At 40.2% G+C, this 12854-nt stretch overlaps 1 protein-coding gene across 2 annotated transcripts in view; it reads right to left on the bottom strand.

Annotated features, from left to right (window-relative positions):
* Window positions 1-11882, bottom strand: part of si:rp71-79p20.2 (zinc finger protein 704) — a 142601-nt gene extending 130719 nt beyond the window's left edge. Inside the window, exon 1 of one of the 2 annotated variants that reach the window (XM_034172627.1) lies at window positions 11468-11882. In XM_034172627.1, the coding sequence (XP_034028518.1) occupies window positions 11468-11476 (9 nt within the window). In that variant the 5' untranslated portion in view covers window positions 11477-11882. Of the gene's footprint in view, window positions 1-11463 lie in introns of both variants that reach the window. The other variant, XM_034172628.1, reaches the window with a different exon arrangement.
* Window positions 11883-12854: the final 972 nt, after the last annotated feature.

The raw sequence follows: 12854 nt of genomic DNA on the forward strand, positions 1-12854 counted from the left end.
AAATTGCTGGCTAAGGCTAAGAGTAAATTTGGTAAGATTGTAATTCACGTCGGCAGTAATGACACTCGGTTACGCCAATCGGAGGTCACTAAAATTAACATTAAATCGGTGTGTAACTTTGCAAAAACAATGTCGGACTCTGTTGTTTTCTCTGGGCCCCTCCCCAATCGGACCGGGAGTGACAAGTTTAGCCGCATGTTCTCCTTGAATTGCTGGCTGTCTGAGTGGTGTCCAAAAAATGAGGTGGGCTTCATTGATAATTGGCAAAGCTTCTGGGGAAAACCTGGTCTTGTTAGGAGAGACGGCATCCATCCCACTTTAGATGGAGCAGTTCTCATTTCTACAAATCTGGCCAATTTTCTTGGATCCTCCAAACTGTGACTGTCCAGCGTTGGGACCAGGAGGCAGAGCTGTGGTCTTATACACCTCTCTGCAGCTTCTGGTGCAGAGAGTGCCTGCTCCCAGACCACCAATAACCAGCAAAAATCTATTTAAGCATAAAAATTCAAAAGAAAAAATAATATAGCACCTTCAATTGCACCACAGACTAAAACAGTTAAATGTGGTCTATTAAACATTAGGTCTCTCTCTTCTAAGTCCCTGTTGGTAAATGATATAATAATTGATCAACGTATTGATTTATTCTGCCTAACAGAAACCTGGTTACAGCAGGATGAATATGTTAGTTTAAATGAGTCAACACCCCGAGTCACACTAACTGTCAGAATGCTCGTAGCACGGGCCGTGGTGGAGGATTAGCAGCAATCTTCCATTCCAGCTTATTAATTAATCAAAAACCTAGACAGAGCTTTAATTCATTTGAAAGCTTGTCTCTTAGTCTTGTCCATCCAAATTGGAAGTCCCAAAAACCAGTTTTATTTGTTATTATCTATCGTCCACCTGGTCGTTACTGTGAGTTTCTCTGTGAATTTTCAGACCTTTTGTCTGACTTAGTGCTTAGCTCAGATAAGATAATTATAGTGGGCGATTTTAATATCCACACAGATGCTGAGAATGACAGCCTCAACACTGCATTTAATCTATTATTAGACTCTATCGGCTTTGCTCAAAAAGTAAATGAGTCCACCCACCACTTTAATCATATCTTAGATCTTGTTCTGACTTATGGTATGGAAATAGAAGATTTAACAGTATTCCCTGAAAACTCCCTTCTGTCTGATCATTTTTTAATAACATTTACATTTACCCTGATGGACTACCCTGCAGTGGGGAATAAGTTTCATTACACTAGAAGTCTTTCAGAAAGCGCTGTAACTAGGTTTAAGGATATGATTCCTTCGTTATGTTCTCTAATGTCATATACCAACACAGAGCAGAGTAGCTACCTAAACTCTGTAAGGGAGTTAGAGTATCTCGTCAATAGTTTTACATCCTCTTTGAAGACAACTTTGGATGCTGTAGCTCCTCTGAAAAAGAGAGCTTTAAATCAGAAGTGTCTGACTCCGTGGTATAACTCACAAACTCGTAGCTTAAAGCAGATAACCCGTAAGTTGGAGAGGAAATGGCGTCTCACTAACTTAGAAGATCTTCACTTAGCCTGGAAAAAGAGTTTGTTGCTCTATAAAAAAGCCCTCCGTAAAGCTAGGACATCTTTCTACTCATCACTAATTGAAGAAAATAAGAATAACCTCAGGTTTCTTTTCAGCACTGTAGCTAGGCTGACAAAGAGTCAGAGCTCTATTGAGCTGAGTATTCCATTAACTTTAACTAGTAATAACTTCATGACTTTCTTTGCTAACAAAATTTTGACTATTAGAGAAAAAATTACTCATAACCATCCCAAAGATGTATCGTTATCTTTGGCTGCTTTCAGTGATGCCGGTATTTGGTTAGACTCTTTCTCTCCGGTTGTTCTGAGTTATTTTCATTGGTTGCTTCGTCCAAACCATCGCCATGTTTATTGGACCCCATTCCTGCCAGGCTGCTCAAGGAAGTCCTACCATTATTTAATGCTTCAATCTTAAATATGATCAATCTATCTTTGTTAGTTGGTTATGTACCACAGGCCTTTAAGGTGGCAGTAATTAAACCATTACTTAAAAAGCCATCACTTGACCCAGCTATCTTAGCTAATTATAGGCCAATTTCCAACCTTCCTTTTCTCTCAAAGATTCTTGAGAGGGTAGTTGTAAAACAGTTAACTGATCACCTGCAGAGGAATGGTCTATTTGAAGAGTTTCAGTCAGGTTTTAGAATTCATCATAGTACAGAAACAGCATTAGTGAAGGTTACAAATGATCTTCTTATGGCTTCGGACAGTGGACTTATCTCTGTGCTTGTTCTGTTGGACCTCAGTGCTGCTTTTGATACTGTTGACCATAAAATTTTATTACAGAGATTAGAGCATGTCATAGGTATTAAAGGCACTGCGCTGCGGTGGTTTGAATCATATTTGTCTAATAGATTACAATTTGGCATTTCCCTGATCTCTAGTAATACTGTGAGAAATCTTGGAGTCATTTTTGATCAGGATATGTCATTCAAAGCGCATATTAAACAAATATGTAGGACTGCCTTTTTGCATTTACGCAATATCTCTAAAATCAGAAAGGTCTTGTCTCAGAGTGATGCTGAAAAACTAATTCATGCATTTATTTCCTCTAGGCTGGACTATTGTAATTCATTATTATCAGGTTGTCCTAAAAGTTCCCTAAAAAGCCTTCAGTTGGTTCAGAATGCTGCAGCTAGAGTACTGACGGGGACTAGCAGGAGAGAGCATATCTCACCCGTGTTGGCCTCTCTTCATTGGCTTCCTGTTAATTCTAGAATAGAATTTAAAATTCTTCTTCTTACTTATAAGGTTTTGAATAATCAGGTCCCATCTTATCTTAGGGACCTCGTAGTACCATATTACCCCATTAGAGCGCTTCGCTCTCAGACTGCGGGCTTACTTGTAGTTCCTAGGGTTTGTAAGAGTAGAATGGGAGGCAGAGCCTTCAGCTTTCAGGCTCCTCTCCTGTGGAACCAGCTCCCAATTCAGATCAGGGAGACAGATACCCTCTCTACTTTTAAGATTAGGCTTAAAACTTTCCTTTTCGCTAAGGCTTATAGTTAGGGCTGGATCGGGTGACCCTGGACCATCCCTTGGTTATGCTGCTTTAGACGTAGATTGTGGGGGGGTTCCCATGATGCACTGTTTCTTTCTCTTTTTGCTCCGTATGCATCACTCTGTATTTAATCATTAGTGATCGATCTCTGCCCCCCTTCACGGCATGTCTTTTTCCTGTTTTTTTCCCTCAGCCCCAACCAGTCTCAGCAGAAGACTGCCCCTCCCTGAGCCTGGTTCTGCTGGAGGTTTCTTCCTGTTAAAAGGGAGTTTTTCTTTCCCACTGTTGCCAAGTGCTTGCTCATAGGGGGTCGTTTTGACCGTTGGGGTTTTTCATAATTATTGTATGGCCTTGCCTTACAATATGGAGCGCCTTGGGGCAACTGTTTGTTGTGATTTGGCGCTATATAAGAAAAAAGTTGATTGATTGATTGAATATTGTATGGTAGCCTGTTTTTGGGAGCTGCAGATCATCTCCTGGTCCTCATGCACTATAAATGACAGGTAAATGGAATTCTCCATACATAAATTACACATTAGGAATCTACAGCAGGCCACGGAGCAGGTGATTAGAGACCCTGCAAGGCTAATGACAAATGTGGGTGTGGAATCCATTAGCTTAGCAGGGAATTTAGTGCAGAAAATCCACTATGGTGATAGTGCAGTTTATTTGCCAGGGAGGGAATTTCAACAAGTTGAGACTGTGGCCTGCTTCCGTTGTCGTGTCCATAAAAATCATAGAGGGATATGCTTTCCAAACTTAATACCCATTACTATATTGGATGATGTTGAAACTGAGGATGGCCCAGTGGTTGATCCAGCAATAGCAAAGATTTCGTATCTGCTACCTACAACGCACGTGGAATGTCTCAAGTCTAAACCTACTTCTAGGCATCTTATATATGCTACTCTGGAACCACCCCTAAACCCAAACAGTTCAACTGTCAACCCCACTGAGGTCCTTAGACTGGGTCTCATTAACGTAAGATCACTGTCCTCAAAATCACTGCTGATCAATGATCTAATTATTGATCATCACTTAGATATGATTGGGCTATGTGAAACATGGCTTAAACCTACAGCTGTCCTCCCAATAAATGAGGCCTGCCCACCAGCATATACATTTAGTCATGTCCCTCGTGCTGCGAAGCAAGGCGGGGGTGTTGCTCTTATTTATAAATCTAGGTTTAGCTTATTAGCTGTTGGGGGTTACAAATATAACTCATTTGAGCATCTGATTCTCCGCTCTGCTCAGGATATTACACATTGCCAAGGTCACAAGAATAAAAATCAGTTGTATTACTTTGTCACTGTATATAGGCCTCCTGGTCCATATTCTGAATTCTTAGATGAATTTGGTGCGCTCATCTCTAACTTGTCAACTAGTGTAGATAACATTCTGATCATTGGTGACTTTAACATTCATATGAATAAGCCTTCTGATCCCCTGTGGAAATCATTTATGGAAATTGTGGATACAATTACATACATTACAGATACATTTCGGCAATGCATTCGGGATTCGACACACATTAGTGGAAATACCCTGGATCTGGTTCTCGCACGTGGTATTGCTGTTACGAATATTGACATCATGCCTCTTACATCAGTGGTGTCTGATCACTTACTTATTAAGTTTACAGTTTCGCTGCCGTTTAGTGGAACAACAACCTTATATATCATTACAGCAATGCATCAACTCCTCAACTAAAACTGAACTCAAAGCTAGACTGCCTGATGTCTTAGCTTCACATTTGACAAACAGTCAGTCAGTAGACAGACTTGTGGATAGTTTAAACTCAGTGCTCAAAACTACACTCGACATGATTGCACCACCTGTGTTAAAACCGCGCTCCCCCAAATCACAGTCACCTTGGTTCAATGATTATCTGCGTGACCTCAAGCATAAAGCAAGAGGTCTAGAACGGAAATGGCGCCGTTCAAAATTAGAAGTATTTCACCTTGCGTGGCATGATGCTATCTTAGACTATAAGCATGCATTATTGGCTACAAAGCGGACCTAATACTCTGATTTGATCAACAAAAACAAGCATAACTCAAAGTTCTTGTTCGACACGGTGGCAACACTTATGCATGGACAACCACCTGTAGTTCACACTCCTTTTACAGCAAAGATTTCCTGGATTACTTTGGGAAGAAAATAGAAGACATCAGGTTAAACATCACTTTCACTGATGATTAATTCATCAAATGGCATGCCTTAACCCAGCCACTACACCCTGCTATTGAGGTGGGCACCACTATTGAGGTATTACCTAGATTTACAGAATTTGATAGTATCTCACGAGGCATGCTGACAAAACTCGTAATGTAAACAAAAGCACAACCTGTTTATTTGATCCTATACCAACAAAACTGTTTAAGGACCTGTGGCCCACTCTTGGGCCGACTGTGCTGGAAATTATTAATCTTTCTTTAACTTCTGCATCTGTTCCTAAATGTTTCAAATCTGCAGTGATTAAACCATTACTTAAGAAACCTAATCTTGACCCTAGTGTATTGAAAAACTATCGGCCGATATCAAATCTATCATTTTTCTCTAAAATTCGGGAAAAAGTGGTGTCACGGCAGCTCATAGACTATCTTACTGAGAATAATCTCTTTGAACCACTGCAGTCTGCTTTTAGAAAATATCATTCCACAGAGACGGCTCTCACTAAAGTGGTGAATGATCTTCTGCTTACAATGGATTCGGACACCACTACAGTTCTGTTGCTGTTAGATCTCAGTGCTGCATTTGATACAGTGGATCATCATAGTCTACTTGATAGGCTGGAAAATCATTTTGGGATTACTGAGAGTGCCCTTGCATGGCTGACGTCATACTTGACCAGTCGTTCTGTGTTTTGTACAGTAACACTACCTCTAACATTAGTGACATGAAATTTGGGGTTCCACAGGGGTCTGTCTTAGGCCCCCTGCTTTTCTCCCTTTATATAGCACCCCTTGGGCACATACTGGGGCATTTTGGGATTACCTTTCACTGCTTTGCAGATGATACTCCGTTATACATGCCGATAACTGCTGGTAATCTCGTTCACATAAAATCCTTAGAAGATTGCCTTGCAGCAGTGAGAAGTTGGATGTCTAGAAACTTCCTACTTTTAAACTCTGATAAGACTGAAATGATGGTTCTTGGTCCAGTGAGACATCGGCATCAATTTGACCAGTTAACGCTCAGCCTCGGCTCGTGTGTCATACATCACACTGACAAAGTGAGGAACCTTGGGGTAATTTTTGATCCTTCGTTGTCCTTTGGCCTCCACATTAGAAATATTACTAAGACTGCGTTCTTCCACCTGCGAAATATAGCGAAGATTCGTCCCATCCTGTCTGTGGCTGATGCTGAGACCCTGATCCATGCATTTATCTCTTCTAGATTGGACTACTGCAATGTTCTATTTTCTGGTTTACCGCAGTCTAGCATTAGGTGTCTCCAAATGGTTCAAAATTTTAAGGTTCTGCTACTAACCTATAAAATTATTCATGGACTGGCACCTCCCTACCTAGCTGACCTAATTAAACCTTACGTACCGGCCCGGGCTTTACGTTCTCAGGGTGCAGGACTACTTTGTGTCCCTAAGGTGAATAAGAAGTCTGCGGGTCACAGAGCTTTCTCTTATCGTGCCCCTGTTCTGTGGAATGATCTCCCTGCGTCAATAAAACAGTCAGATTCTGTGGAGATTTTCAAGTCCAGACTTAAGATGCCCTCATTTTCCCTTTTGTATGGCTAGCATACTGGTACAGTTTTGTTTTACGCTTTCTACTCTTACTTCATTTATTAGTAATTGGAGCGGGCTGCGGCGTCAACTTTACCTAAATTCTGGGTCTTTTAGTGAAGTTTAGGGCTAGTGGCCGGCGATCACCTTAGTATTTCTCTGTTTTTCTTGTTATTTCATGCTGGCAAATTATACAGTATTTTTTGTCTTTCTGATGCCCGATTCTGTTTTTTCTCTCTGTTTAAGGTGCAGCTCCATCCAGAGATGGGAGTTGTATTCGTGTTGGTGATCCTCCTGTCCTGTGCGCCAATAGCATTTCTTGTATATTCGTCCATGAATTGTTCTGTGAATTGTTCTGAAATAAATTGAAAAATAAATTAGTCTACATACAAAGTTTCAAGGGTATACTATCAATAGAACTTTGTTTTAATGAAGCTCCAAACATGGTCTTTCATCTCACAGTACAAAAAAACAAAACTCCACACCTCTGCCACAAACTGGGTAAAATTTTCATTATATGCTTTTTTTCCCCCTCTTTATTTTTTGCAAACCAGTTACAATGACATTTTTTTTCCTCAGTTTTCCAAGATGAGGTGTTTAAAAGTCGTCAGAAAATTTGATAATTGGACACAGAATGACCCTGTCATAAAGGTCTGATAGCAAAATGTGTAGATCATTCATTCATGCCCTATACCCGCTTATTCCAATTAAGGGTCACAGAGAAACTGGAGGAAGCTACCGACTCAAGGGGCACTACACAAAAAACCTAAATGCTTATGTGCCAGAAAAAGCACGACAACAGTGAAATATGTTAATACACTTTCTGAAGTCCTGTCAGAAATACTGGCACCTTTGACTTTTAAGTACAGATTTTAAAATATGTTCAGAAAAACAATTATGTTTCCAAAATATTTAATAAAGTGAACAACAAATGCTTTCATACAGCAAAATTAATAACGCACACAAAATGCATACATGACAGTGGTCGACTCGGATGAATTTACAGTATATCATCACTTTATTTTTTATATTAGCCACCACTCTTCAAGAGTGTTTTCTTGAAACAAGTCAGGGGCAGGATACATTAATATTTTCAGGTTACTGAATATGTCTTGAACTTCATTTACATCACTCATTAAGAAATACAAACCATATAATCCTGTATGTTAAATCTGCCTAGAGTAGGTATTTCTCAAGAACAGAATTAGTGTACAAGAAGACTAGCAAGAAGACTAGCAAGGGACGCTAAGCAGAGACGCACAACAGCTCTGAAGAAGTTACAGGCTTCTGTGGCTGTGACTGGAAAAATTGGGTATCATGCAACTTTTGCTTGTTACACCAACACTCTCAGCTTCAAGGATAATCTCTCATGTGCCTTCAGGCAAACTTCTGTTTAAGAAAGTCCTTCTCTGTTCCAGTCCACCATAAAACTGTGAAAATGGTGATGCAACGCATAAAATGTACTATGCAGTTTCTCCAATCACAGCCACAGAAGTGATTAACTCTTTCAGGCCTACTCCAGATAGATTTACTGTGCACTACTATGTTGTTTATATTTCTTAATGATTCATGGAGAAGAAGTAGCCCAAGACATCCAAGACAAGTTCAGTGACCAAAAAACCAAAAACAAAAAAAACAAAACAAAACTCATCTGTCTGTTCTATGCAGTATGTAAAGGTAGAAACAATTCTGGGACTGGACCTATCCCATATCAGAATTCAGCTACTGTACAAGAGCTCCAGAAATGCACAAAGACTGTTGGTCAGATTTTCAGACTGTTTTTATGCATCTCAAAACATAAATAAATAAAAATAAAAACTATCCCAAACCATTTAAGATCAAGTCATTTCCAAGGTTGCTAGTTAGCAGAGATACTGGTTTAGAACAGGGTTGGACAGCAATCTGTAATGAACTACCAAGACAGTGTAGGTTTCAACCAATCATCTTAGCATGTGTTTATTCTCGAGGGTGGCGCCACAGCACCGGTGAAGTGGCCAATCTGAAGGTGAGAATTCATACTTCCGCGACTGGCTGCTCGGTGAAAACTCACTCGGGCTGCATTGATTGTCTACTGAAATCAGCCGGTTTGCTTTTGTCTCTTCTCGCAGCCAGGTGATAACTCTCATTACCCGGAACAGTGAAATTTATACACTAAGATGACCAGAAATGAACCACTGTACATTAAATGAACTTAACTAATGAGTCTGACCCCTTTGAAAAGTGACCAAATTACATGTATTTGTACGGAGCTCAGCGATGTTTTCCACAGACAAAACCCACCCATCGATGTTAAATGCCTGGATGACCGACCTTGAGAATACTGATGAGGTCCTCCTCAACTTAAAGTCCTGATCTTTTGTGAAATCACCTGCCAAAGTGACTGGTAGCAACAACATTGTGCATAAGGGTATCGTTAAGAAATTATTCGATCCACCGACATCAATAACCTTTTTGCTTAACAATTCCCTTATCGGTCCTTCAAAGTGGCCATTGCTTTTGGGGGTGTTTAGACCTGTTATGGTCTTCTGAAACAGTTGATAGATGTATTTTATAACTTAAAAACGGGACCGATGCTAACGCATTAGCATGTCTATGGCATGTTCAATGTTAAAGTTAGCATTAAGCTGCTTCAACTGTTGCAGCTGTCAGCACGTTTGTGTGCATTTGTTTTCTGTATAATAATTAATGGCTCAGTGTTTGTTGTCATAAAAGAGTCAAATGCATTAAAAAATTGTAATATATTAATAATAATAATAGCAACAACAACAATAATAGTAATAATAACTAATAATGCTGCAATACAATTTTAGAGAAAGAGACAAAAGAACCTGATTAAAAAAAACAACAGAAAATATAAAACCAACTAACAATGAACATAAATAAATAAATAACTGTTTCCTGTGAACACCTAGTGACTCTTACACCTCCACCTTATCCCTGTCTTATTTAAGCTTAACGACAATTTGTTTCGGTCAAACCATATTTTCAATGTGTTAATTTTTTCAGTGATTTCCTCCAGAACTATCTGCCAAGCTAGAAAACTGCTGCATCTTAGTAAGGGCAGAATACTACTGGAATGAATTTGAATAAAGAAAGTTGGCTTTTTTTTCTCACCAAAATGGATGCTGCACTCACTGCAGTTTATTGTCTGGAATAACCCCAGATTGCATTTGAGAGCTTCTAGAATTCAAACATTTTCGTGCGGGTGGTGTTGGGGGGTAATTTTAGGTTACAGCTTTTTTTGTTTTTCCACCACTTTCATCCCTGAATATGTCAATCGTGAGTCACTTTGTGCAGATTAAAGTCACTAACTGAGATTCATGTCTTGTTGCGAGAAAGAAAAGAGAATCGTCCTCTGTTCTGTTCACACAGCTCCAAATGCTGCGCGGCTCTCTGCTGAGTCAAGTTAGAAGGATAGAATCCAGTCGGAATTAATAACTTCAAGGCGAAACGCTGTTTAAATCAATTGGCATCTCTTTCCAAATGTTGTAATACAAACAAACTACAATTGATTTAAACGTGAGATTTAAATGAGACGCCCTGCACTGACTTGCAGCAGCCGGCTGAACTCAGCTCAGAAGTATGGAGAGACATTCATGCCAAAATGTCTGAAAGGAAATGCTTTGGACAGAAACTACAGATTTCGTTTACTTTTATTTATGTCCAGAGATCAAGGATACAGTGACCAATTTCATATTTATTTACTTTGAGACTCAATAAAATACAAAGAAAAGCCTACTTTTAGTTCACAAGAGGTATCGATAAAGGAATCGAAAAACAATCGGATCGATAGCTGACTAATCAGCTGGGGGTTACAGCAGGTACATATGGAAGACATATGTACATACATATAGAGCTGGTGACACCGGTCTAAAGAAAGTGAGTTTAATCATCACTTTCACTGATGATTAACTCATCAAATGGCATCAATTATTATGAAATATTTGAGATGATACAAAACTGTTTAATTTGCATTTATAACTAAGCATATTTAAAATTCTGTGCTTAAAATTATAAATATTTTATATCACACTAAACTATTCAATTTGCATATACTTCCCAACATGTGTTAAATTCTGCACTTAAAATTTAGGAATATCAGTAATTCTCACCAAGACTGTGTCAATTTGATGTAACACAGCCATGCACAATAAACATACAATCACATAATTTACAAACACATGCAACTCAAATCACTGTGCACATAAAAGCGAACTTTTACAAAAATAAATATAAAAATTCTCTGAAGGTTAATGGCAAAGCTGACCGTGTGTGTGTGTGTGTGTGTAGCAGCCAGGAAGTTCTTACTGTAGCTCCACCCACAAAAGTTATGAAGGGGGAGGGGCAAACACCGGCCGCTCGAGCCCCTGACGACCCCACCCCCACCCCCTCTTTTTCTGTTAAACTTTGGAACAGAATGAGCCGCCATTTAAAGAGGTTTAAAAGTGACAAACGAGTGCTGACACGTACTGACATTTTCGAAAAGTGAATCAAACACTTGTGAAAATGTCACACGCTGCCACGAGGATAAGACAGCGGGAGATGTGACAAGTCTGAAATTATGCTAACGCTTACGTGAGCATCTGCATGTGTTAGCTGTGGCTAACAGTTTATCGCACACACTCAAACCATGAGTTAAAAAAATAGTGGTAAAACTTACTTTTTCCATGTCGTGCAATGTTCGTCCTCCAGAAGACAGCTCGTTCCCTTCTGGAGAGCTTTTCTCGGTTTTATCTTCCACCGTCGAGCCTCCTCCGTTGGTGTCAAACGTGGACAGAACGGGCCGGTTTTTCCCCACCGTGGGGAGCCGACAGGTAAAATCCGCCCTCGTCCCAACCGACGGCTTGTCTAAAACATATCTGGAATCTATATTCGTGCGAGAGAAGACTAAAGAAAGAAAACCAGCTTTCTGTCGGTTTTAGTGCAAATTGCTCGAATTAAATGCATTTATCAGGATTGTCGCGAGCTGTTAAATTGACGACTTTATTCTAGTCTACGTGTAAAGTTTGCGGCCGCCGCCGCCGCCCCCTCTAACCTGGGATATCCAAAAAGCCGCCCGGTCTGCAGGAGGATGAGAAAAAGATTGTTTTGCCTCTTTCCTCCAAAAGCATGCCACGCCCCCTCCACTTCGCTCCTATTGGTCCTCACCATACATAAACATTACACGCTGGCGCGCCTCCACTAAGGAACAGCCTGTGATTGGATGGGTTTAGCGTGTCAATCACATTTTTTTTCTCAAGAAGTGTGGGTGGAAAAGGGGAGAGGGGGCGTGGCCTAGCAGTTTACCGGCCGGTGTCTGGCGATGACTGAAAGCCGGTGTTGAGAGGAAAACAGTTTGTAGGCCTCAGCTAGCGAACTGCGCATGTTTCAAATGTTTTTTACGATTACAGTGTGGATTTAGTTGATGTTTTACAGTTAGTGAACAGCTATTGTTCATTTGTCATAATTCCCCTTCAATTATATTGACATTGTGGCTTGTTGAAAAGCAGGTATGAAACTGGTGGTCCGTGGGCAGAATAAGCTACGAGAACCAGTGGCTCATCTGAAAATGCTGAATGCTGAAAATTGAAGCCAAATTGTGCTGAATCTTGTAGTTCCTTGAATCGCCAAGAAAAGTCAATGCTTGGAGCAGCCCATGTTAAATTGATCAGTTTTACAGTAGAAATAAAGGAAGTGGCTATTCGCACGGCCACTGTGTCCATAACTCTCATTTGGCTATTCGCACGGCCACTGTGTCCATAACTCTCATTTGGCTATTCGCACAGCAAGACTCTGGTGGCAAAACTTGGAACTACTTGTATAAACAAACATACTGCATTAAATGAGAGTTATGGACACGGCCGCCATTCGAATCGGCCTTTTGCCACCAGAGTCTTGCCATGCGAATAGTGAAATGAGAATCGAAAAATATTAAAGGAGTTATGACATCTTGAATGCAGTATGTTTGTTTATACAAGTAGTTCCAAGTTTTGCCACCAGAGTCTTGCGAGGGGAGAAAAAGCAGGTGACCCTGAACCATCCCTTAGTTATGCTGCTATAGACTTAGA

Source organism: Thalassophryne amazonica, chromosome 6 (genome assembly GCF_902500255.1).
Source record: "Thalassophryne amazonica chromosome 6, fThaAma1.1, whole genome shotgun sequence".
NCBI lineage: Eukaryota > Metazoa > Chordata > Actinopteri > Batrachoidiformes > Batrachoididae > Thalassophryne > Thalassophryne amazonica.